Below are 27,732 nucleotides of genomic sequence, written 5' to 3'. Positions count from 1 at the left end.
AAGGAACCTGAATGTCGGCGGATGGATGGAAAGCGGGTGAAAAGAAGAAGAAGAAGAGGCGGAAAAACAGGCAACGCAACCGAAACTGCAACTGAAATGCTGCGCAAACAACTTTGAACGTCAATTTGTCAACTCGCAGCGGAGAATTGAATGCAAAAAGCTTTGCGCCACATCGCTGACGTCGCGTCGTTTCATTTCGTTTCGTTTGCCCGCCTGACGCAGTCCGGGCCAATTTGGGATGGGGTCTAATGTGCCGCAGTCACGCTGCAGGCCAGGTTATTTTCGCCGACTTTAATGGCGATTAATCACACTACTTTGGCCTGGACGCACTTGCATTGGCACAAAGGCAACTAAGGAAATGAAAACACTTTTGGATTAATGAGTAAGCGATCTCTTATACATCGCACACTTTGTCACCTCAACTATTAACCATACATTATCTCAATTATGTTAAATGTGTAAAAATATTAAATTGAAAAAAATTCTTCATCAGCTGATGCCCAACATTGTTCAAGTACCTAGTATCTAAATTTATAATTCAATCATTAAAAAGTAATTATCTAAGTACATACACTTCTCTGTATAGAAAGATTAGCAATTAACGGAACAATTACAATAAAAGTTTTTAATATTTTTTTTGTATATTGGCAAAGTAATAGTCAAATTAACACATTAAAAAGTTATCAAGCTACTGTAATTTAAAAAAATATATTTTAATTTCCTAACATTTACCACACAACTTATTAATCTTTAAATGAAAATCTTTCATATTTAAGCGTACGCGAAGTAGCAGTGTTTATTAACTTCTTGTGCTGCAGGGTATGCAGCGGTCCGTAGAACCGGTTTTTTGTCGAGGTAGGTGCATGGTAATGTCAGCTTAATACCGTTATCGTAGGTGCGGCAAACACGTCGCTGCGGCTGCGACTGCGCCGTCAACTGCGGCAGCGCCTCAGCTTGATAATGAGCCGTTAGGACGGACAGCAGAAGGAGAAGAAGACGCAAAAGCTTCCGCAATGCAAAACAGCTGAGCAAGAACGAGAAGGAGCGATTGTGCAAGGCGAAATGCAAAACTGATAAGAAAAGTCCGTTTAAGTCGCTCCAAATATGTGTATGTATGCGTGCGTATGAGACACGGAAATTCGGTGAAATTATACATAATATTCGCACGTGGTTTAGTACACGCCATTCAGAGGAGAAAGAGAAGACATATATGTATGCATGTGTGTGTGAGCGCTGCAGAAGGAGAGAGGGAGTGCAGGCGAATGCAAAATCAAAGTGCTGCCTACGTGAGCGACACCTTGCGATTAAAAGACAAAAAAAGGTACCAAATAAAGATCGAAACAACTAATACCCTATCGGCAAACAATTTCATTTCCATATGTAAATAAACATTGGTTTTAAAGTATTCTCCAAAAATATCCGAAAATTCAATTCTAGCTCTCATATAAAGTTTATTTATTATAAAATTCGTGCAAGTACCATATTTAAATAGACCTTTTTAGCTGGCTAAAGAGGCAATACCCCTTGTGAAGGGTACAATGAAACAGAATAGCTGAAAGACAAGCCCGAAAACGTCCAAACTCTCCGTGAAATGCAATTCCTTTTTCGATTCTTTTTCTGTTATTTTGCTGACTCGCTAAATTTGTTACCGTGTTTTTGAGCTTTGTGCTGTTGTTGTTATTATTTTTGCTGTGTCCAGCAGCAGCAATAATAAGAACAACAACAGCAAAAACGACAGTGGCAACGATAACAACTTCTCAACCGTGCTGATGAGCGAAGTGCGAGAGAGAGAGGGCGACTGAGAGGACCAGGCAGCAACAATATTTACAGCTTTAGCGGCCAATAGCACAGTGGGGCAAAAGTTGTTTTAAGGAAAAATTATTCATAATTGATGTTCAAAATAAAACAATTAAATATGTCTCGAAGAAACATATATTTTAACAATTCACTGACGTGTTGATTTTATAAATATTCAATCTATTATTTGTTTAATTTTTTTCGAATTCTTTCAACAACTGAACTATAATATTGCATTGAAATAAATCTGATTTCATCCTGTACTTTTTATAAGCACCATAAACACAAGATTTATATTAAGCAACTTTAACTTCCATTACATAGTAGAGGTATATTTTATGTTTATTTTATTTTCAATAAAAGCCATCTTGTTGTACGTGATTTTTGCCAACGATCCCCTACTTGCAACACAAAAGCTGCAATCGGCACACTGTGCCATGTGTCGCTGTTTAAAAATAGGCTGTTGCCTAGATGCTAGTGAGTGTGCTCGCTGCTTTCCAGCATCTCATGGTCGCCGCCGTTTGGCAACCGCTGCCACATGCGCAGAGCGATCGGATCGGGCCCACTGTGCAACGTGGGGCTGTTGACGACAGCAGCAGCAGGCAGTCGCAGCAGCAGCAACAGCAACGATCGCAAGTCGCGACACGAGCAAAGCGAACGGAAAGGTGTGCGGACCAAGGGGCGGGGGAGCGAAGAGCAAGTGACGAACTTACGGCCAACAGCAGCAGCAACACCAACAACAACGGCAACCGGCCCGTTTGGAGCAGCGCGCATGCCACACACAGTTTAAATATGTGAAATTAGTACAAATCGTGATTTCAACAGCGAACGACGAGCGGCGAACGAGCGTCGACGAAGTGGCGACAACCAAAAAAGAAAAGCACGAGAGAGCAGCAGCAGCAGCAGCAGCAGCAACAGCAGTAATAGCAAAAGCCACAGGCAACAACAGTGGCAGCCACAGCAACAACAATCGCTAGAAAAGCAGCAGCAACACAACTCACCTCAGCAACAAAAGCAATAAAGAAAACTGATAACACCAGCTGGAATATCAGATGATTCACCAACAACAGCAACAAGGCGGAGCAGGAGCAACAACAGCTGATGCCACAACTGCAGCACAAAGAGGAGCACACCAGCGGTAATGAAACCCAAAACAATAGAAACCTTGAAAATAATATTTACAACAACGCTCACTATCAACCACTTGAGCTAGCACAACACCAACAAAAGCACCTGTAACTGATTAAAAGGTACACCAATAATAATTACACCAACGCCAACCGGTACACCAATAGCAACTCTAACGAGAACTTTCAACAAGAGCAACTTTAGTAGAAGTAACTGCAACAATAATAATAATTACACCAACACTTAAACCAATAGACAACACAACTGAACCTTTTGTTGGTGTGCTCTCTATAGGGGCAACAATTACAACAGCCGCAGCAACACCACGTCGCACATCGGTGGCGACCACAATAACAACAACAACATGCAATAAAACAGCTGATAGCGACAGCAGCAGCAGCAACAACAAAGCCTGCCATTATCAAGCGAGCAACAACAGGTCGCGAAAAAAAAACAAAAAGCCCGCCTGCTGCAGCACACACACACACAAACACAGCCATACAGAAGAGCGGGTGTGCGAGAGAGAGAGGCAAAGACAGAGTCGCACACCTTTACCTTTAGCGTTGATTTTGGACGTCGCAACTGAACAACTGACGCTTCGCGCTCGCTCGCTCGTTCTCGCTCTCCGTGGGACTCGCTCTCTCTCGCACAAAGTGCAGCTGAGCTGCCGCCGCCGCACTTGCCGCTGCCACAAATACAACACGGCCAGCTGAACGAACGCTCTACGCTCGCCGCCGCCGCTGCTGCCGCCAGTCGAAAGTCAAAAGCAACGTGTTGTGGACGCTTTTTTCGTCGCGTCGTTGCGTTGCGTTCTCTCTCTCTCTCACTCCTTTTCCTATCACCAACACAACCAAACAACCGACACACCAGTACACCACCCACCAACCACCAACCACCCACCACCCCGATCCCCCGCGCAGGCTGGGAAAACTTTCACCATTACCAACAACAACAACAATGTCCAGCAGCGCAGCCGCAGCGCAGTTCAAGCTCGATGCCAACTCCAATGCCATTGCTTTGATAGCCGATGTTGCCACGCTGCCACTCCCCCTTTCGCCCACTGCAACAACAACAACAACGGCGGCGGCGGGAGCAACAACAACCGCACCAGCTGATCGCGTGGAATGGTCGCGCTCGACGATCCTGAACTTCATCGAGGACTATCGCCGGCAGCGAGTCCTTTGGGATCCCAATACCAAAGGTTACCACATCAAACAGACCAAATACGAGGCACTGAAGCTCCTGAGTCAGAAATATGGCACGGAAATCCGATCGATTAGATCGAAGATCAAATCCCTGCGCAGCTCCTTCCATCGGGAGCATGGGAAGGTCCTGAGCGGACGAAGTCGCGGCGTTATCTATCAGCCCATGTGGTTTGCCTACGAGGCCATTAGATTCATACTCGATGGCGAGCGGGATCAGGATCGCGATCAGGATCAAGATCAAGATGCCGAAACGGAAACGGAAGTGGACGAAAAGCTAGCCCTGATGCACAGCCTGGATCTGGAGCAGCTGAAGGCGGACAAGCTGGTGGACAGGGACATCATACTGCAGGTGGAGCAGCAGCAGCAGCAGCAACACGATGAGCTTACCGCTCGTATTGCGGCCACTGTGGCCGCCGTTGCTGCCGCTGCGGCGGCTGCCAACGCTCGAGATCGGGAGCGGGATGTGGATACCGCTGGCGATATGGATACCACACGGGAATTAGAACTCGAGGAGGCGGCGGTCAGCGGTGGCCTGATCGAATCCTCCTCGGCGGCTGTGGTAAGTGGTGCTGTTGCTGTTGTTTTTTCTTTGGCCAACCTACTATGTGTATACCTCCACCTATTTTGCATGTGTCTCTCGGCCTTTAGTTTTTTTTTTGTTTTTTTTTTTGTTTGTCGTATTTCTTTGGAGCTTTGCATGTGAGCGCGTGTGAGTGCCAGTGGTTTGACTTGTTTTGCGGCACCAGGCACAGCACACGCGCTGCTGCTGTCGCCGCCTCCGCCCGCCGTCGCTGTCTAGCGGTTCGTCAACGCCAGCGGCGCAACCGGTGGCGCACAGTGGGACAAAGCCTACAGTTTTCTGATAGCCTTTTGAGGTTAGGAACATTTTGCATAAACTCCGTTAATATGTCAAACGAACATAACTATTTAAAAAGTATGTGCATTTCAGGATTTGAACAGACTGGGCTTACAAGTCGTATACGTAATTTCTTTAACAAATACATATTTCGAGCAATAATTCAACTTTTCATTATACCTCCATATAAATTTGTGTTGGAAAACTCCACCCAGAAGGGCAAATGAGGTTTAGAAGTTTTAAGAATTTTTGCTCGTTGTACGCGGCGTATGGGTATTTTTCTCAATTTTTTTTTTATCAAAAAATTTAAAAGACAATCCTTTTTAAATATAACGTTTATTGTGGGCTATAAAAATACCTAAAAGACGTAGCGGTAAATATTTACCAGATTGAAGAACAATTTTTAGGATACGTGGCGTATGAGTGATTTTTTCAACACATGTATAGGACTACATGTCGTATACGAAATATTTTTTTTTTTACAATTTTTTTAAATTATGTTCTTTGATGCATTTGTTATGTTAATTAATGTTTAAATATTTTCTCATAATTTTAGAAGATTTTGTTTCGTTGTTATTGTCTTGTTTTGTAGGACCTATTTATTTTAGTGATTTGCACACACTTGATTAAGCCCACTGTGCTCGGTAGCTGCTATTGCGTTGCGCTTGATAACGCTGTATTGGTGTTAGTGTGCCAGTGTGTGTGTGTCAACTGGCTTTGATTTGCGCTGCCGCTTCTGCTGTACACACCGCCAAACCTACAAATGCACATACATATGTATATCCATAATGCATACACATGTGTGTTGCATCAGCCGTAGAAATCGACGGCCCCACGTTTTGCACCGAGCCACGCCCCTCGGCCCCGCATCGATGCTCCGCCGCCCCCAAGCAGCGGTAGCTCCAATATGATTTCACATACATACATACATACATACACACACGTAGCAATATTAATATAGCAAGTTGCTGGACTGCGTTTCGTTATTCCTATGTCGCCTCGCCCGCTCGTTCGTTTTTGTATTTGATTCCGATTCTCTCCCGAAAAAAGTACGAGACTTTTGGGCAGAAGCTCGTCCAGCAATCGGGCAACTTCAGCTGCCCAGCGAGCTTTCACCGAAGCTCCGAAGAGGCGCTTGCCAAGATGCCCAATAGGCTACATAGTTCGATCGGCTTTCCGGAAACCAAATAATCTCAAGTAATAAATAATAGATGCAATATTATCTTAACGTATATTGAAGCAAACAGCAGTATTAGTCACATTGTTTCGGCCCACTAAGACGCTGATAAGGCGACCTTGACCAGTAAAATCAAATAAAGTTTGTGTACCTTACGTAAGTAATGGTAATATTACAATCCCATACGAATTTATTTTTGATATATTTTATACCCATACCAGTAGTTCGAATTTATATGGAATTTACCTACGACTTTTTAGAAGTTCTGCTCTTTTAATGTGTTAAGTACTCAATATTATTTTTGATTTGTTTCAAATTGAGGTTTTTTAGTTTCGAATATATTTCAAAAGAGTCATAGAAAAAAGAAGGTAATACTGTTCCTTAGAATTATAATTGTATGATAGGACTTACTTAAATTTATACATTTTTAAAATATATTTACCTAAATATAATGCTTACTAAGCTCACTAAAACCCAGAATTATTGGTCAAAATTATACACTCAACTCAGCCTGAGAAATAGGGTATTCTCTCGTCGATGACTCGCTGACTTCCCCATAATTTGTGATATTTTTCGTCTGTCATTTTTTTTTTTTTGGTCACTCGTCTCACGTCCGTCTGTGAGTCTGTCCACCCGTTGGTCCACTTCGGTGTTGACTTGGCTGCTGTCCCGCCCGTACCGCCCCCGCCCCTAAGCCACTTCGCTCCCCCCCTGACCAGCACCCCCCTCTGCGCACCTTGTACCGCCGTGACTAATTTAATCGCCAGCGGCTCGACTGGCGAGTCTGCATCGACTTTTGTGTGTGTTTTTGTGCGAGAGTTTGCTTTTTATTATTATTCTAATTTGTTTTCTATTTCTCTCGCGTTTCTCGCTTTGCGTCTGTCTGTCCACTACTATTATTATGTTTTGTTGTTTTTGTTTTTTTTTTTTTTTTTGTTATTATTTGTCTGGCAAATTCTCCACACTGCCATAATTGTATTTGTTGTTGACTCTACGGTCTACGCTAATTCTAGATTTTTTGTTCGATCTCCGCAGACACGTTCCTCTTCCGATTTGGATGGCGAGAATTACTGCAACATCAGCGCCGAGGATGTGAAAACAGAAATTGTAAGTACCCTCCGTTGATTGTTAATCGCACTTTAATTGAATTGACAGGTTGAAGTTACTTTTTGGGGGGATAATTTTGCACTTTTTTTATATCACAACCCCTGAAGTGCCAAGTCGAGTGGTGTGTGGGTGCAATTAGTAAATCATTTTTGACACGGGACTGGGAAACGAAATCATTTTTGAATAATGTGTTTCGAATTAGTAGAAATAACGATAATGATTACATTAAGTATCTTAAATCATATAAAGTATGATATGATGATAAAGTAAAGTATCATATCATATAAGTATCTTAAAATCATATATTTTTTAAGCCAAATAATAATATTATATGTGTATATTAAGTACCTAAAAGTTGTTGTAACGACCACATATAGGCACTTATTAATGATATAATCTAGTTGGCAGTTATTTAAGAATCCACATCTTTTGCCCTTTTTTCGATTATACTTTCCAAGCAAATCGTAAGATTAGATTACTTATTCGATAGGACAGCAGTGTAGAAAACTCTGTAACTAACTTAATTCGATGACGAACCTTATCACTGTGACGTCCACAACATGAACATTGACCGTCCAAACTTTTGAGTCCTTGAAGGTCATTGGTGGTGGGTTGCTAAGGCAGATAAACATAATACATCCGTATATCGCTAGTGATAAGCTCTAGAAGTCAAAGGCATGTGAATCACTTGGGAGTTTTGTTTCAAATTTTAGAAACCTAATAGTATACTATTAAATATTAAATATCTCGCCAGCTGCATTTGATTGCAAAATGGCCCGACTAAGATGACTCTCACTATTGATACTTTCCCAGACAAGGTTGTGCCCACAATTTAATTTAATTACTCAACTCGGGGGGCTTATCAAAGTACCCACATGTCCCAGTCGTCTTTCCCTTCAGGCACTTGGCAAGCCCATGAATCGAATTGTTTATACTATTAGTATACAGAGCGATGCGCTTCTAGCAAATAGTTGATGAAACAACTCAGCGATGATTTCGTCAGACGTTGATACTATAAATATATAGATGTACATATAAGTATAGCAAAACAGGTTCCGGTATTTTTTGACCGGCCCATCTTTAGCTTAATAATATATGGAGCAGATGAAATGTTGAACAGATTTTACTTGGCGAAGGGAAAAGCTCATCCTTCGCCACTTTGTAAGATTCTCTGGGAAAAACTCAATTTATTATAGCTTGGGCATTCTTAAAAATACATTTATTACATTTATTAGCAAAGTAAAGGTTACTCTATTGACTTCATTTTTAGTTTCATTTTTTTTATTAATATTTATTAAGTGAAGAATCCGTACATCATAATATTGTATCTTAACATCACAGTGTGGTATTTATTTATTTATTTATTTTTTTTTTTTTTTTGAGTTTCATTAAAAGTAATAAGTAGTGTTTAGAATTTTTTATATATTATATATATTTTATTGGAATATATTAGATATATTTGTATTGCTGGATTATTGTGTAGCGTAATTCAGCTTTAAGATACTTTCGCAGTGTACACCTTTCAACACCGTCTAAAACACAAACGTATCCGCCCGTCTTTTCCTTCCTTTTGCCTTAACCCAAACAGATCGAACACGAATCGGAGCTGGGGATGCTGGAACGGCGGACGAGCACGCCGTCGCCCATAAATTACTACAGGCCGACGGACCTAACGTACAACCACCGCAAACGCAAGGCGATGGGCGTGGAGCACGTTGTGGGCGCTTTGACATTGACGCCCATCAAGGTGGTGGGCGGAGCGGTGGGGGCGGGAACGATCGGTTCCGCTGGCCACCAACAGCAACAGCAGCAGCAGCAGCATCAGCAGATGAACCACAGCCAGCTCGCGTTTCAGGCGCTGCAGCAGCACTTTAGCCACAATCACGGTCTTAGCCTGAGCCACTGCAACGGGCAACCGCAGCAGCAGCAGCACCAACACCAGCCACATCAGCAGCAGCAGCAACAAGCGTTGCAACTGCAGCAACAGCAACAACATTCCAGTAACATGGCACAAAAACGTGATCGTGATCGTGATCTCTCAACGTCAAATGGCAACGGCAACAGCAGCAACACCAACAACAACAACAACAACAACAACAACACCTCCCTGGACCCAACAGCAACATCCAGCAACTGCAGCTCGAGCAGCAGCAACAACAGCGCTGCCACGCCCCCCAAGCCGCTGATCGGGGGCGGCGGACTGAGTGCCAATCATGTGGACGAATATGGTGTATTCGGGGAATACGTGGCCATAACCATACGCAAACTAAAGACGTCCAAGTCGAAGATAGTGGTGAAGCACCTGATCAACAATCTGCTGTATGAAGCCGAGCTGGGGAAATACGATCATGGGATGCCGGCCAGCAAGGAGCCGCCGCAGTTGTATAATATGCAATAAAACTAGCAAATAGCCAGGATCGGGATTTTGGATATTGGATAGATCCGACCAAAAAACAATGTAGACAAACGAAGACGGGGAGGGGTGGCAGAGACAACAACCAACGCACTAGTCAGCAAAGCAACAATTGGTCAAAACCAGAGCCAAGAATTCGTAGAACCAGGGGGTTTAATTGGGGGGGAAGGGGAGGGGTTTAGAAAGCGGGTGACATGAGCATTTCATTCAGGGACAATGACCATATAAGTACTTTATCTATATACATTTATAAACACATGAACGATATCAGTGAGTATATCCGAAGTCAGTCAGTAAAAGGAGTGCAGTTGAATTAGGGGTGAAACAAACAACATACCATTAATTAAATTGAATTAATTATAAATGCTTTACGTTAACAGTGTATTTTTATGCACACACCCATATACATATACGTATGTGTATATATGCTACGTTTATAAATATATATATACTTTTTATGATTATCGTTTTTTGATTTCCAGCGAGCGTTATATTTTTGATTTTCGTTTTATTATATTTACATTTGGCAATAACACTTTGAACTCAGGTGCCTTTATTTTTTTAGTCAATTAAGCCTTGTTATCTTATGCATAAAAGGGAAAGAGCAAACAAACAAACAAACAAACGCGAATTGATTGCAAAATGTCTACATGTAATGCAAATAAATGAAGCCGTAACAACATGTAAATTTAATTAACTTTTTATCGCATATGCAAATCCATGTGTATAAACTTAATTCTGTAAATAGTCTAAAAAAAAAAAAGAAAAAACGAATTGGAAAGGAGAAAACAATGAAACATGAAATGTGCAAATCTTAATTTTTGTTATGCATAACTAATTTGAAACGGGCTCCAAATAAAAATGCAGAAATGTTGAATTTCATTTTGAAAATGAAACGAATGAATTTTATTAACTCGAAAGGGCAATTTCCATTAAAATGGAATTTTATTCACAGAGGAGTAATGGCTGCACTATGATGATCAATTTGTTGGTTTTTTAGTTGCAATTAAATGAATATATGGTATGAATATGGAAGTTTCTATTTGTTAATAAACTAACAAATTGGGGTAATGCAATAACTTTTGATGATCCCGCTTATTGCGCAATATCAACACTTCTATCCTTAGCAAGTTGATCGTGTAAAAGGGTTCGATTGTGCTGTGAATATTGCTTAATTATTCCTATTGAGCAACTACCGCCCAGAACAATGAGGCCTGTTGTTCGCCTTCGCTGCGATTATTCATATTCATAGTCGTATTCACATTCACACTCACACTCACATGCCCGTCGAGGGTCTCGTCCATAAATCACAAACGCTCTCAACTGTATCAAAGAACTAGGCAATTGAAAGGAGGGGCCCCACAAAGCAAACATTAATTGCTAAATAAACAATTCGGAAATTTACACAACAAAAAATGATAATATCTAATTTATCTTTTATGGATTGCCCTAAGCAAATTTCACTTTTTTAGGGCATTTTGTTTACGCACCGCTTTTATAGCCTTGAATAAATGATAATATGCGAATGGTTCTTTGAAAAAGTTATTATTGTTGATAGTTCTTGATGGCATAGACTTCCGATCTTTGTTTGGTTTCACTCACACTCGTTTTTAGTGAATCTCTAAGGTTGGATTTTAATCATTAGCGCAATTGGGTGAAGGTACCGATGACGCAAATTGAATACTTGATTTGCACATCTAATGGGTAAATAGTTATTAATTCACAATTAACAACACTTAAATCCTGCCAAAATAATATATATAAATAGACCATGACTGCACGGTAAACCAAATGACGAATCGTCTTCGTACTATCGATTATTAACTTTAATTTTATTATTATTTATTTGTGATGAGCAAATGTACTTTGTGATATTTGTGAAAAGCCGCAGCTTTTCGCTCGTATTTGTACTGTATTCATTTTTCCCATTGATCGGCGATAAGTGATAAATTAGTTCCTTTTATAACACAAACAGTCTGTTTGCACTAGACAGTGTTAAAAGTGATAAATGAAGCAATACAATGGCAGTGCTTAAACCCATTGATCCCGCATTGACGTAGGTTTCCGCCTCCAAAAGAAAAGCAACCCACCTACAGCTTTTAGGCGATCAAAGAAAAGCTCGAACACATGGTAAATATTTGCACTCGCATAAGTTTCGTTTCGAAAGCAAATAGCAAATACACAGTTTCAAGACGCTACTATAGAATCAGTAGGTTATTTAAGGTCGTTGCCAATCATCTTCCACTGGCCCTACCCCACTGCAATTTAGCATTCAGTGGTAAGTTATCTGCCCCCGGCGAAGCAAAACATTCTGCTGCAGCTCCAAGAAGTCGCCCAACTGTCTGCAAATGCAGATTACGCTCATCCACAGCTCATCCAATTATAGAGCGTTCCAAAGGTTCCACTTGCGGATGTGGAATAGATATGGGCTGCCACCAGTGCTTAATAAACTTTATAAGTTACTAAGCTTATAGGTTGAACAACATCAAGTTGCATTCAAAACATTCATATGTGTTAAGTTTTAAGATTTCATATTCTGCTTCTATAAAAAACTTCTTATTTGCCTTTTATAATAGTAAGATGTGTTATTATAAATATAAAATTCACTATTTTATTCAAATAGTGAATAAAATTCAAATATATAAAATTCAAATATAGGCTAAGCACAGCACAGTTATCGCATACCCTGTAAATGGCAGCCCCCAACTTTTGTGTAATTTCCTTCGCGACACGATAAGTATCTCAAACTGTGTTTGTCGTTTTATCACCACTTTTGACGGCCTGTGACTACGAGTAATCATGCCAGGCAAATATCAATCATGTTCAGGCACGAATGCTATGTACATCTGTACGTAGGTATGTACATATGTATGTATGTATGTATGTACGTGTCAGTATCCACAGTGCCATTTGCCTTCCGATATAGGCGTCGACATCCCCAAGTTCAGTTCGTAGAATTGGCGCAGTTTTTCTACGAACCCAACTCGATCGTCTGCCACTTGGTCTCTGTGTTTCTCGCTGCACAGGGGCGTGGCTGTGTGGGGGGTTTGGGGATAGGCACTCGACGCTGTGAGGGGGGGGGGGGGGGTGTCAGGCAATTGGCTTAAAGCTTGCCATCTGGAAATGACGCAATGTTTTCGAAAACACATCAACACCCGAGTTGTCCGCTGCCGCTGCCTCTACAGTTGCTGTTAGCTTATTGTTTTGCTCGTTGTGTTTCGATTCGCTTGGCAAAATCAACAACAGCAGCTACAACAACAGCGATTACAATTGTTAATCTATATGGCATATAATCCCATATATATACATAGTTGGTATGCTTCTACATCGCGTAAACTAATGATAAATTCTAGACGCGTATCCAACAATAATGGGACTGATTGATGCACTAGTAAAAAAATAAATCGAAAAAACTAAAAAGTATAAAGCAGGTAAAAGCACAAAGATAGGTATTTTTCAAACAAATTGATATATTTTTATTTTTGGGTATATTTTTTTTTCAGTGTTTAGACACTGCCAAAAGAGGGCTACGACTGTAGCAACAATGTTGCTGCTGTTATTGTAGCAACTATTGTTGCTGCTGTATGGGCCATAATGTTATTTACAAGTATTGTTGGTTTTCTTCCCATTTGTTGTTATTGTTACTTTGTTTGAACAGCTCTTTCTTTGTTAGTGTTGTCCATTAAGCCATTGGTGATGTCTTGTGTCTGCAGTGTTGCTGTTGTTTCTAATGTTGCTATGTTGCTGATGTTGCTTTTGTTTCTAATGTTGCTGATACTGCTTTTGTTTTTGATGTTCCTGTTTAATGTTACTCCTGCTATGTTGCAGTTCCAGCTGTTAATGTTGCTTTCGATCCACATGTTGCTGTTAATTTTGGTCTTGTTCATATTCCTGCTGTTACAGATGTTGCTTTTGCTGGAATTGTTGATACCATTTGCGTGTCTAACTAATGTTGCTGACATTGCTCTTGTTTCTTTTAAAATTGCTGATAAACTGTTGGGGTATTATTGTTGTCCTTTTTTTATCGTGCATAAGCCCATCTTCTTGCTTTTCGCTTTTTAGTGTTAGTTGCCTTGTTTTTCTTATGTTGCTATTACTCTTGATGTTGCTCTTGTTACAGATGTTGCTGTTGCTTTTGCTGCTCATGTTACTGTTGCTGATGTTGCTCTTGCTAGAGTTGTTGATACCATTTAGCTATCTGATGTGGCTGTCATTGCTCTTGTTTCTTTTAATATTGCTGATAATTTGCTGGGGTATCATTGTTTTTCTTTTTTATAGCACTTGTGCGCGCCTATCTTCTTGCGTTGCTACACATCTGTTAATAATACTGTTTTAGTCTTGTTTTAGTTTTTTGTGCCTTGTATTCGTTGTTGTTGCTGTTGTTTCTGCCGCTGCTGCTCTGGGGGCCCCATGTCAGCAATCAACAGTTTGCCATAAATTATTTTTGCAAAATGCTCACGCTCCAATGCGACCCCAGGGAGTCAGCATATGCACACACCCAACAAACATATATGTACATTTAGTACGTATATGCAGGGAATGATAAGCTGCGAAACACATATATATGGTCCCATTGCGATTGTCGCGCAATCGAGCATTGAGCAAGTCCCCCAGCGAAACCCCATCCCCATAGCCATTTCGAACCGACCAGCCCCAACCCCCTGGCAACCCCATTTTCCAACCCATTCCGCCTCCAAGAACGTCTCCCGCAAGTCGCCAGATAAAGATAATAGTAATAACAACAATAATAATAATAATAAGAGGAGCCAGCGACAGAGCCCTGCATTTGTCACTCTCCAACATTGAGTAAGGTTGGAAAGTGTTGTAAATCAATTAGGCAAAAGCCTTCGCCGCCAGCTGAAAGTAAGACAGCTTACTGCGTATTACACACAGAAAAATGTAGAGTATATATTCTATTACCTTCTTGAGGTTTACTTATCACACTATTATTAGAAAAATATTTTAAAGATACCAAAGTAAACCAATGTTTATGTCATATTTGGCATTGAATAAGGTTACTAAAATATAGAAAATGTATCTATTTAGTAATTATCACTTAAATATACCGAACTTTATATATAATTTCAACATCCCAGAATATCTTTCAGGTTTTAAAATCTTAACTTTTTCGTGTTGTAAAACGACTACTTTTGCTGTGCACAGTTCCATAAAAGTAGTAAAGTGGGGGACTTGCACTGCCATTATGATTTATGGCAAAGCAAAATGCACAAATGCTGTTCGATCTGCTCGGGGATTGCATCTCCTGGTCGTAAATAACCCGGGCCCGGAACCCGGGAATGGCCAAGAGAGCTGGCCAAGAGCTAATTTGTTGCCCTAATGGGACACCAATCAGGTGAGACGCAGATGGGAATGGGAATGGGCTGCAAGTTCTGCCCGGCTGTCCATCCATCCGGCAACATTCATAAATAAATCTATTTTCGATGGAAGGAAGTCTTGGCCAACTGCAATTTATTACCAAAATGCTGACGCATTTGAGATTTCTTCAGCATTTCGTTTCAATTTCCTATCCAATGTAATTTATTTGCTATTATTCTTCCAATTGAGTTGCAACTAATTTGTGGAGTAAGCATTTCGTTAGCTTAGCAACTCTTTATAACCCACTTGAGATACAAAAATGTACTACAAAATCGTAAAAAAGTATCAAACAATTTCAGGCTAATTAAATTTAAATTTTATTTCGCTATCCTGACTTTAAAACTAATGTAATGATAAATTCCATGCTTCAAGCGAAATAAATTACGAACCATAAAAATGTAATTTGTTACATTTCTTTTAATATTCCCATTTGGGTGTTGCTGACATTCACCAATCAAAAAATGGATGTAGTTCATTTGTAGCTATTTATAATGACAAGCAATCAAAAAGTCATTTGCTGAATAAATGTCAATAAAAATCGAACAATTTTAGTAAGCAAGTGTGGCAATCTGTATCAATTTAATTCGGTTAAATTCGATGTAGAAAGCTTTTATGTTTGAACTCACGCAAAATATTGATCTAAAAATAATTAAGCCGCGCAAATAATAAACAATTTATTATACATTTGTTGTATTGGATAACCACTTAAATTAAAGTTTAATTATGCGCACAAAATAATAAGAAAATAATTTGATATTTTTGTATTTTTAGGATACATTTCAGCACATCATCAGGAAATATTTTTGGTATTTTTTTTTACACACGTATGCACCACAATATTTTGTTTGTTTATATACATTTATACCCTTGACTTCATTTTCCGAGACAAAAAATTCATTTTTGCACGGATTTTCGGTGTTGCCAAGCGAACAAAGGTTCCACTCAACTCTTCTGCGTTTTCATTTCCCGCAGCTGTCTGGTTTCGTTATTAATAACAACACACAAAAAAATCTCTCAAAAAAATATGAAAAATAATTAAAAACCTATTAAAGTCACAGGGGCTAACAAAAAAAACAGCAAAACAGCACTGGAAAACAACAAAAGTGAACAATAACGAATGTGAAGAACAGTCAAATCAAATTACCCAAAATGTTAAAAAAGAAGCAAAAACAATAAAAAATCATTAAATGCACGAAATGGGAGAGAAATGTGCCATAGCCATTAAGAATTATATGCCCAAATAAAAAAGACTCAAGAGCCAAGCCAAGGAGTAATTATTATGCGAAGATCACGTATTCCCATTTTGCAAAAACACAAAAGCAGGCGGTTAGGATGGAGGAGTGGTGATTGAGGCTATATATTATGCTATACATACATATATGGGGCAATGGGTATGAGGATGGGGATGGGGATGTCAAGGGGGCGTGAATGCAGGCCACAATAGAAGGACCACGATTTATGCGACCAGGCACAGGCTGCAAAATAAAAACACAAAATCAGATGAGGATTCTGAGGACAAGCTGCACCGAAGTTGCAAATGCCCTTAAAGATTCTAGAATCCGCAGATAACATAAGATAACATAATTTATATATTATTTTTAAAATATTAAACAAATCATTTGCTATATATTAATATAAAGAAGGTTTATATTAAGATTAATGTAAAATACTTGGTGATTTAAGCTTGTATTTAATATGTAAATAATAATTTTTTTTAATTTATTAAGTGAAGGATCCGTACATCATGATATTGTATCTTAACATCACAGGCTGATGTATATAATATAAAAAACAATACTCAAGCTATCTCACTTTCATGGTATTACTACATATATTGATTTGTATATACATATATAATTGATTTAAATTATAAAAAATTTCTATAAAAATATTCTTTGGTAACTTCGCCTAATATTTCATATTTAAGTTTCAATCATCATGCCGTGAAAATATCTAATAAAAAAATATTTAAAAATATATTTATCAATTTTAACGATCTGTTTTGTTATTTCTATATAATGCCCCCCATTAAATGGAAAGCGTATGCGAACCCCTAATGCCAAAAGTGTAGCAAACAAAACAAGTGTGCCGCTGCATGTGACTGAGTGGTGTGTGTGCCCCTCTCCGTTGGCCAAAAATAAATTTCAATTTTGGTTTTTGTCCACATCCAGATCCGTACCTCCGTCCATCTCCATCTAAACACTGCTCCACCTTGCACTGCCCCGCGCATTATTCCTCATATAACATATGTAGATACATATGTATATATATGTAGATATGGGTTATAGCGTTCGCAAACCAAAAGCCCCATACCGCCAGGCATCCCCACACCCAGTAATTGGCTCAAATTACAGAAACTCAGCTCCGACCGCACATTCAGGCCCCGAGCTCGGCTCAAAACACATCCATGCCGGGTACCAAACTCAAACCCAAGCCCAAAAACCAGACCAAAACCAAAGCCAAAAACCAAAACCAACGCAAAAAGTCCGTCCCATCCCGTCCCGTTTCGACCACGACTCTTATTATTGTCATGGCACACAATATTGTTTCCAAAAATGAAACGAAACGAAACGAAACAAATACGTGACCAGAAATTAAAGAAACGAAAAAAATAATAATAACAATAAAGAAGGCAGAGGCAGGCTGGCTGGCTGGTTGGTTGGTTGGCTAAAATAAAAACGAAAACTACGCCAGACCCCGAAAAACTGTGCAAAATAAAATAAGGAAACAGCAGAAATCGCGTTGATTTGAATTTTAAAATGTTTCATGGCATTTGTTTTGTTTGCCTTACTTCCCATCCAATCCCCCAAACCCACGAGATCCCCCCATTTTCAGTTTTGTGGTCTCGCTGTGCTCTGCTAACTTTGTTTTCAGACACAGTGGGCTCAGAAAGTCTGTCAAGTGCTGCGGTGTTTGAAAAACAGTGTTGAGAAATTCTGCAATTTTAAGTTATTTTACAAATTACACGATAGGAGCTTTACAACGTACCATAATCAAATTCAAACTTTACTCTTTCCTTCAGATTTATATGCTAACTAATACCTATTACTTATCTAAGTTAGCAATACCCATAACATTAAACTCTTAATATACAATATTTATTAGTTCAAAAACGCTCATCATAACTAGTTTCGTATTTCTTAGACTCTGGTACTACTCATTATTGTAAATTTATGGCTATTTCCTATTACCATGTGTAATCTGGCTAATTGGTGTTCAATAACACTAAACTGTTTTCTCCAACAATAAGCTCCTTTACGTTTAATTTTTATGTTTCTTCCATAACAGCTCTCGTTTATCATAAGCTAAAACAGTTAATCTTTGAAAGTGCTTTTAAGACCACTTGATAACTCCTTTTGCACCCGAAGCTATATAACCTTTCCACGGATTGTTATTACTCGCGTTGGCAGCCACAGTGCGCCCATTGGTAATATCTATGGCTATCACTAAAAAAAAAAAGTTTTACACTGCCATTTTGTGTCATTGTTGCTGTATTTGTTGATGGTGTGCCTCGTGTTACTGATGCCACATCCACTGGCAGTTGTTGCTGCTGCTCCCTGCCGTTTGGTGGGGCACAACTTTACAACTCGCTGCGCTGTATATATGCACGTTACAGGGTATATACATACCTATATCTATATATATATATAGACAAACTGGAAGCCGCAACAAAGTTGCAAGTCCCAGACCTTATGCCTTATGTAAATTGTAAAAAAAAGAAGAAAAAAACATTGATAATGAAACTTTTCAACGCAATAAATAATAGCTGACAAGGGACGGCAATCGTCGGAAGAGAGAGTGCGAAACCGAATCGGTTAGCGAGGGGATGGTGGGGGGGATTTTTATAGGGAGATAGAGTTGGAGAGAGGAAGCAATAAAGGAAAGGCATGAAATTCTACGTTTATTATTGATTTCGTGTTGAATTTTTGATTATTTCTATAAATATTACGAATGGCCAAAGGTGGCGGCGCATTCTCGTTTTGGTCAGGGATGGGGGTGCTATAAATGTTCGAATCTATATATGTACATATGCATGTATGTATGTATGTTGCATGGGAAAAGGTGTGAGCCCCACCTCAGCCCCCTCCACACCTTCGGCGAACACGACACGTGCGATGCTGATAATGCCGCCTAGGTCAAGTTTGAGCATATAGTACTAGACTTATTATACGAACTGAAACACGGCACACACCCCGAAGTAATTTGCACAACAAAAAACAACACTAATTGTTCTGTATAGAATTAGAATGTGAAATTAGTTATGCTAAGATAGGATAAATTAAATTAAAGAAAATACTAATGCAATTAGTTACAGAAAACATTGCATTACTAATATTTGTTTATAAGTACTTTTATGTTCTTAAGTAGTATATCCTTAGAATTAAAAACAACAGTTAGTTCAAGTATCTTAAGGATACTAACACTGGAATCAGTGTTGACTAGTAAGCTACTAAATCGTAGTTACTTATGATTTCTTTCGGTGCAACCTCATCCACGAGCCTCGTTGCCTACTTTTTATGATTATATTTTTACTTTTCGGCGCTCTCGTTTTCGCGTATCGGCATAAAACTGAAAAATAAACACACATAAAAAGTAACAAGAAAAAGAAGTCGCCGCAGTGGAATAGCAGCTACGAAAATTGCTATGCAAATAAAGAATACGGCCTCCGCCCACAGCCGCCCATTGGCACGCCCCCTCCGCCCTCCTTGTGTGTATATATTATATATGCCACCTATGGGGACGACACACAGCCGAGATAAGCAAACACTCCTCGCACACACAACAAACACACACCTGGGCCACATCGATGCTTATGAGTTGTGCACACATAAACAGACACACACTTATCCATAAGTAATGGCAAAAGGTGTGCCGAAAATGTTGTCGTCTTTGTCTGCGACCCCCCTTCCCCTGTCACCCTCTCTTTCCCACCGTCCCCCTATACCCGTCTCTTTCGCTATCTGTCCCCGCCAACGCGCAATAAAAAAAAATTCTAAGGCAAGACCCAAAAGCAAAAAAAAAAAAAAATATAAGCCAAATACAACCAAAAACTGTTTGGCTGTTGGAAAAAAAATGAAAAAAAAAAAACAAAGTTACAAACAAAAAACTATAAACAACAAAAAGTCATCAAAGTTGAGTTTCGCTTGGGGTCTCCAGTTGGGCTGATAAATTTTTTTTTACCCTTTGGCCCCGAAAAACGCAAAGGCAGAAAAACACTTTTCCTGTCCCGTTTCCCAATTGGATTTGAGAATATTCAAAAATTCAATTACGGTGGGGGGTTAAGGTTGTCCAGGGATCTCGAATGTGAATTGAAAACTTTCTTTCGCTCGGAATACTTAAAGATATTGCTTTTAAAACTTTCAAGAGTTTCAAGTCCTCGGAGCCATTTGGCAGATTAGCCCAAAGGCTTGGAATGCTTATTAGATATTTGAAAGTGAAGTTGTTTACAAATGTGTTTTTATCAGCATTTTATTATATTATATTGTTTTTAACATCAAATGTCAAAAAAAAATGCAGAACAAATAACACGCAATATTTATTATAAGTGGATTAAACACGCGATAAAAAAAATATTATTCAAAACAAATTTTTGAACATGAACGATAATATAACACTTTCTCAATTCGCTTTTAATACTGATAAAAATATGTTTTTTTGTAGGGTATCCAAAAGGTAGGCTTCACCCAAAAACGAAGATTAAAAATGAAACAACCAAAAAAAGCTACGCATAAAAAACTATAAATTGCGTCTGGCTCGAAAATTGGAATAATAACAAAACTCGAACAGGCGAAACGAAAACAAATGCGAAAACAGAAAATAAAAATAATAATAAAAACAGAAGTCATAAGAAAGAATGACGTTAAGCATGGCACGACGACAACTCATAAATATTTAAATTTGTTGCTGCATTCTATAATTGTGTTGCCATTTTCAAGTACACTCAGTTTGTTTCAGTGTGCGGGGCTATTTAGAATTTTTATTGATTACGTCTGTAAACAAATAGTAAAAAATCGTAGACTCAATTGCAAATATTTACTCGACACGACACGAGCAGCGATCTAAATATATGTACAACCTCTACCTGGGACGCATGCCGACCCTCCTCCACTCGAGACCCCAGACAACCCAACGATCCCTGGCTAACCCGTCCCAACGGCATCTGGTCTCCCTATCTGAAAAAAAAAAATAGTTCTGAGCCCCACCATAGACGAGATAGACGCGAGTCTATGTATATGGGACATGGTATAGCGACTTATCGCCCCAATGCAAGTGGAACTATTGAAATTCACACGTCTCGTCTGTCTGGTTCTCCAGTAGCGATTCGTTACGTACTGGATCTATCTATCTAGCTAACTATCCTAACGTCTAGCCGTCTCGATCGTAAATTGCTGAAATCTAAATGGCAGCGACAACACCTCGCGAATGAAAATTGAAAACTGCAATAAAAAAAAAAGTGCAAAAATAGAGACGGCATTGATCAGTAGACCGTGTGCCGGGATCGATTCGCATTGGGGGTCCATTGGATCGGGCGAGGCTGCTCGTAAATTGCTAATTCCAAGCCAATGTATCTGTATCTGTATCTTTAAATGTATCTGTATCTGGAACGTCGCTGTGGGACAGGTGTGGCAGTCGGAGCAGCGGGCGAGATTGATTGTTCGCGTTATGATGGAGTTGTTAACTTGATTGAACAACAGTTTTTTTAGGGCGCCCAAAGAACATTTTATAGCAAAAATAAACAAAGAATAGCAGTTTTTGAAGTAAAACTAGGAACATAAATCTACAAAACTCTAAATATCTAAACACAATTGATTTGCTGTTAATTAGCCAATTTCGCATCCTAAATTTCGCTTGTGAAAACATACAAAATATCTATCTATCTACACATAATCCTGAACCTGTTTCCCTTGATGTGGAATCCCATGGCGAAATGTGAATCGAGTCTCGCTTGGTTCTCACTATGCCCCATAAGTGGCTCCACTGCCCACAGTCGATGTCCGAGCATATTAATTGCAGCAATGTTCTATAAATGTCCCCAGTGCGATGGCAAGCCGCACAATTCCCGCAACTATCTTTGTATCTATCTATCTATGTATCTGTTGCCACAATCAGCGGTCTGCTGCACGAGCATGTAACTCAATTTGCATTTATTCATATTAATATTATCATTTGCCATATTGTTTGACGTCGACTGCGAGTGCAACTGAAACTGAAACTGAAACTGCCGCCGAGACGAGGACAGCGACATTTAAATATTTAATTTAACAAGTTTTTCAATTAAATTAATAATGCAAATTGCTTGCTCCGCTGCCTTTGCAGCCTCATGTTTCGCCAGAGGAGCTGCATCAGGATTGCGCCGCCGTTACTCACTCCACCGCCCTTTTGTTGCGTTGCAACAAGTAAACGTAATTAAATAACTGACTGAGCTGCGAATAAACAAAGGCATTTAAAATCGTAAGGGTATTTTGAATTATTGCAGTGCCAACAAGTTCAATACTCTTCAAAAATTTAAGTTACTTATAAAACTATTCTTACTACTTCGAATTTAGTTTAGAAAACTAAACTTATAAAATGATAAATGATAAATGATATAAATTAGAATTGTATATGAAAATATAGTTTAATTGCTTGACTTAATAAAATTCTATTTAATTCTAAACATAATAGTAAAGAAGATTGCAGGGTATGCAATATTTACCTTAACAATTTGAGATCTTAATTTATTTGTAGGTCATTTTCATGTAATGCAAACAGCAGCAGCAACAATCGTCATCAGTTGTCGCCGCCTTCGCAGTCGCAGAGCAATCATAAAAAACAAATCGGCAAAAAGAAGAAAGAAAAAAACAGAAAAATAAAAGACCGACTAGTGCTCATGTACTCTTGAAAACCCGACAACAACTTAAAAAAAAACGAACCGCGACTAACTACACAAGACATTTTTATATGGCGGCCGGTGACAACGTGGCTCGCAAATTAGTTATGTAAGAGAGTTATGGCCAGAAGAATCGGCGACGGCTCGTAAGGTTAAGAAGCTGACATCCGAGGCGTTTCGGGGTTAAGAGCTAGCTGCCAATGAGCTGAGAGTTATGAACCTGCTCTGGGTCACCACCACCACCAGTGAGATCTGCTTAAAATAGCTAAAATAGCTTGGAAATACCTGAACATAAAGCTACATCCCGAGATTTGCGAACTGGGAGCTATGACATCAGTACGCCAGATCAAAAAAAAAAAATTTTAAAAAAAAAACATAATACCGAGTGTTATCTTATCCTAAGCAACTTGGACATGTTCCTCAAATGGGACAATGCGATCTTATCACTAGGGAGTGTATTCACTTGGTTATTCCCACATTAGAAGTCTATCTTTGGAATCTAAAACTATAAAACTGTCTGGCCTTCGTGAATATCGCGCGATTTTAAACTAGTAACGAAAATAAAAGGTATTATTCTATCAAATCGTTTCCATTAACTGCACTAACAAACAAATGTTGTTTGTCTTTGGTTATAAATTACTTTCATGGTTGCCTTTCTTCGTTCTGTTACCACCTTTGTGGTCTCGGCTTATCCATGTTTGTTTTTCCTTTGCCCAAACTCTTTGCTCGCCTTATCTTAAAGTACGTGTATATTATCTTTTCTACTTTTGATCTTATCCGCCCTTTGCATTTATTTGTTAGTTTAGCTGGGCTTTAGTTTATTAGCTCTGCTTTTAGGTTTTGATAAAATTTCTAATTGACTTTCGGTTTGTTTAGTTTAGTACATTGTGTAAATGAAATTAACGCACTTGAGCGGCTTCCCACTGAATGATCATTGATCAGTGATCACAACATCGTTTCCGTTCGATAATGTTTCGATTATTCATTGCATTCGATCTGACCGATTGAAGTGAGTGTGGTATGTGGTATCGGGTTACTTGTTTGTGAATCTCTGCGAATGATTCGAATTCGAGTGAATTTCTATTTTCATTTGAAGAGAATTCTTTCGGCTATCAATGAGACAATTGAGCGTTTTGTTGACCAAATTCTTTTCGCATATTCGGCGTAAACAAATTCGCAGAAGACGGAACGTCTGGAAAATAAGTCCGGCCATGAGAAATCGAATGGTGATAAGAATTATAATCGGTTAGTGTTTTGAAGTAGCTAGCCAGCTTGATAAGAACGTCTCTCCTCCGCCTGATAAGAACGGCCAGACCGCGTTGGTAAGTTTGTTTTTTAGAGGGGTCTAGTTTCGGTAACGTCAATCGAAAATAGGTTTGCCGGCAGTTAGAGTGCCTCTAACAATTCGCACTCAATTTAAGTGCGTTCTATTTTAAAGTCTGCACAGCTATGGTCAAGAACTTAGAATCGTATTACCTTTATTGGCAATATTAGAAACTTCTGTATTGATCATCATGCAAACAAATACTTGGCATGCTGAAATGTTAAAACATAATAATATAAATAAAACATATTTTATAAGTATAAATACATAAATTTGTAAGCGTTCTTTAAGGGTTGCTTTATTTTAAATTTTAAATAGAGAAAATAATATAATATAATACATTAAATGTATTCTATGTGCACTTCTATATATGTAGAACATTATTAATTTAGGATATGTAATTATTTTATAATTAAGTCTGAATTATACATTCGAGTTATATATTTTCTATAATTGCTACATAGATTACCCCCGCTGCATTATTATTGAATTACCCGCAATTGTAGCCGCTTATATCTGTCTGGCGATTTGTTTTATTTGCTTTGTAAGGGCGGTATAAAGGTGGGGTTCGCCATGCGCTTTGCATGCCAAGTGTATCCACATCCAGACCTGTGATTCACTGATAACACGTGCCAAGTGCACTCCGCCTGACCCAAACCCACAACCAAAACCAGACGATTGCAGTTGCCTGGGTAAATATTTGCACCGATCACACTCACCTGGCAGACGGGCAGAGAATGGTTTCTCTAGTGCAGTTCGCCATGTGACTCCACCAAAGCATTTCCCACCCCATTTCCCCACCATTCCGACCATTGGCAATTTAAAACTGGGCGGGTGATAAGTAGGGGAGCTGTTAATTGATATAGCCGCATCATTGTCGATTTCTCGATGACCATGACAACTCAAAATTGTGTCTACTACTGATACGATCAGGCCAACTGGACCTATATTCAGTGCATTATGTGCACATACATATATGGCAATTATATGAAAGTCATTTGCTTTCAAATAATTATGAACAAGGAAAAGATTCACTCTGAAGTTCAGCTGACATCATCGCCTCATTTAAAAAGTTCTCATTACTCGCTGAAATAATTTATATATAATTGTACTTAAGATTGCTGCGATTGCGAAAAGTAACGACTTTAAGTAGATTTTGTGTGCCGGAGATGTGGGAATTCGAGCTAATGGATGGGATAGGTCGTGCATCTAGATTAAATTACTAGCTGATTATGACATTTTCTTTTAATAGGTAGGCGACTTTCATGTAAGCCGAGTTATGTAATAACTAGAAACATTTGGCTCAGCATTTTCTGCAGAAGCCATTCAATTATAATAATAAGATTATACAGTGCAAATTAAAGATATGTTTAATATGTAAGCTATTTTTCTAACATTTGCCATAGAGAATAAATATTATTTAATAATAAAAAGAATCTACAGTGCAAATTAAAGATACTTTCAATTTCTTAACTTTTTTTTCTGCCATTTGGTTAAGAATAAATATTATTTAATAATAATAAGAATCTACAGTGCAAATTTAAGATATTTTTAATATCTTAACCGTTTTTTCTGCCATTTGGTTAAGAATAAATATAAATTAAATATAAATAAATATTTTTTTAAAAATAATAAGAATCTACAGTGCAAATTAAAGATATGTTTAATATCTTAACAGTTTTTCTGCCATTTGGTTAAGAATAAATATTTTTTAATAATAATAAGAATCTACTGTCAAATTAAAGATACTTTCAATATCTAACTGTTTTTCTGCCATTTGGTTAAGAATAAATATTTTTAAAACTTCTTAAGCCTTCTAACAAACATGTGCCAATTTTCCTATAAATATTTACCTACTTAACTATGCCCATTGGTACGTGTATTTGTTTTTTAAGCGATTCGCCAATGCTTCCTATTTGAAATCAGTTCTATTCTGAAACAGTTCCCCGTTGCGCTTACTATCGGAAGATAGAATAATAAGTAAACCTTTGCAACTAGAACTTCGCTCTATCTATATGGGATATATGTATATATGTATCTGTATAGTGGCCAAAGTATGACTAATGCCAACAGCAGCTTGCATAAACAACTTGGGGCGAATGTTTACACTCGCTGGGGGGCTCAGAATATATAATTTCAATTCCAAGTGGACGGGCCCATGCAAATGAGGCCTCGACTACACCAAGTATCTAGTACTAGCTTCAAAACAGAAAAAAAAAGAAAAAATAAGAATATATATGTGTGTGCATTTGGCGGTACACAGTCGTGTCTAAGTATTACTTAATATCATTGACTAAGCACTGCTCACCCAAAAGCCGAGCCATCAAAACAACTTTCGATTACGAAATTTAGCACAGTTCGGGTTCGAATATCCCAAGGGGGGGTTTTTTGGGGGGTCAGGGGATCTGGGGGAGTGAAAACAGCCGGTGGAAAAAACAAACTTAATGAGCTTTGCGAAATATGTGTTTGCTTGCCCTTTCGATGGCTGCTGTCAAGTACAATAAACGACAACAGGTTGAAGACTAAGAATCGGCAACCTTAACACTTAAGCAGCTGAAATGAAAATTGCAACAAAAACGAAAAAAAAAATAAGAGAAAAAAAAGGAAAAACAAAAGACAAATTGCACACCAGAATGGAGACGATGACTGTGGCTTTGAGGATGACTAATGCCCATCTAAAAAACTGCAAAACTGAAACTCACCGATGGAAACCAAGACACAATGGGCAAACTAAAAAAAAAATAAAAAAGAGCGCAACTCGAGGCAAATTTCGAATTAAAATAAAGTCATTGAGTGTGGTCGAGTGGCTCGGTGGTTGCGTGGTTCAGTGGTTCGGCATTGGTGGATTGCCGCGTGCACACAATGTGCTGCACTGCATCAATGCAGCACTGCAGTTGCTGTGCAAATGCTAACTGAATTCCCGGGAAGATGCCATCTAAATATCACAGTATTACACTAAAGGTTGCTAAGGGATTTCAAATTGTGAATCAGTCACGATAGATGATCTCGTACACTAATTTCAGCAATTGAAAATCAAATCGGTTTCCTAGAAGTCGCTAATAATGGAAAATTCGAGCTTAGGATAAAATGCCAATTTGAAATAATAAATATCGTTAATTACTCTGGCAATTAAACCATTTAAACAAATACTAGGAAATAAATATCATACATTTTAGTTCAAGTTATATATGTAATACATAAAACTCCTGAATAATAAATGTACCTAAATTTAGATAACATTAATTGCATATTTATTTGAACCAGCTATTCCACAAATATTAAAAGGAAACTTGAGAAATTAAATGGATCGTGTAGTAAAACACATGATTCCTTTACCGAACATTGTAATTATCCCATTAAATGCATCGATCGGCGATATAACCTGATTTTAATGCGAGTACAGCTGATATATATCTACATCCAGAATGACCTCAGACGAGTCAATGCTTCCTGAGAGCGAAAATATCCGTGAAATAAAA

General features: G+C 38.7%; 1 protein-coding gene across 3 annotated transcripts; it reads left to right on the top strand.

Annotated features, from left to right (window-relative positions):
- The first annotated feature begins 3,446 nt into the window (after positions 1-3,446).
- On the top strand, positions 3,447-10,141 carry LOC6739633 (putative uncharacterized protein DDB_G0277255). 3 transcript variants are annotated; one of them, XM_039293159.2, is made up of 4 exons: positions 3,447-4,689; positions 6,931-6,963; positions 7,199-7,270; positions 8,859-10,141. In XM_039293159.2, exons 1-4 carry the CDS (start codon positions 3,883-3,885, stop codon positions 9,666-9,668), a joined length of 1,722 nt encoding a protein of 573 aa, XP_039149093.1. In that variant the 5' UTR covers positions 3,447-3,882; the 3' UTR covers positions 9,669-10,141. The 3 variants fall into 3 exon arrangements, with proteins under 3 accessions (XP_039149093.1, XP_016031422.1, XP_039149092.1); XM_016174307.3 differs by lacking the exon at positions 6,931-6,963; XM_039293158.2 differs by lacking the exons at positions 3,447-4,689; positions 6,931-6,963 and adding an exon at positions 6,764-6,782.
- The last annotated feature ends 17,591 nt before the right edge of the window (positions 10,142-27,732 follow it).

The sequence above is a fragment of the Drosophila simulans genome, chromosome 3L, assembly GCF_016746395.2.
Source record: "Drosophila simulans strain w501 chromosome 3L, Prin_Dsim_3.1, whole genome shotgun sequence".
Taxonomy (NCBI): Eukaryota; Metazoa; Arthropoda; class Insecta; order Diptera; family Drosophilidae; genus Drosophila; species Drosophila simulans.
Note: the sequence above shows the minus strand (reverse complement) of the source record. Positions and strands in the feature narration are given on the sequence as shown.

Coding starts and splice junctions, on each gene's coding strand:
- LOC6739633 (XM_039293159.2), top strand. CDS start 3,883: ATGTCCAGCAGCGCAGCCGCAGCGCAGTTCAAGCTCGATGCCAACTCC. Junction 4,690..6,930: donor AATCCTCCTCGGCGGCTGTG/GTAAGTGGTGCT, acceptor TTTAATCGCCAG/CGGCTCGACTGGCGAGTCTG. Junction 6,964..7,198: donor GAGTCTGCATCGACTTTTGT/GTGTGTTTTTGT, acceptor CGATCTCCGCAG/ACACGTTCCTCTTCCGATTT.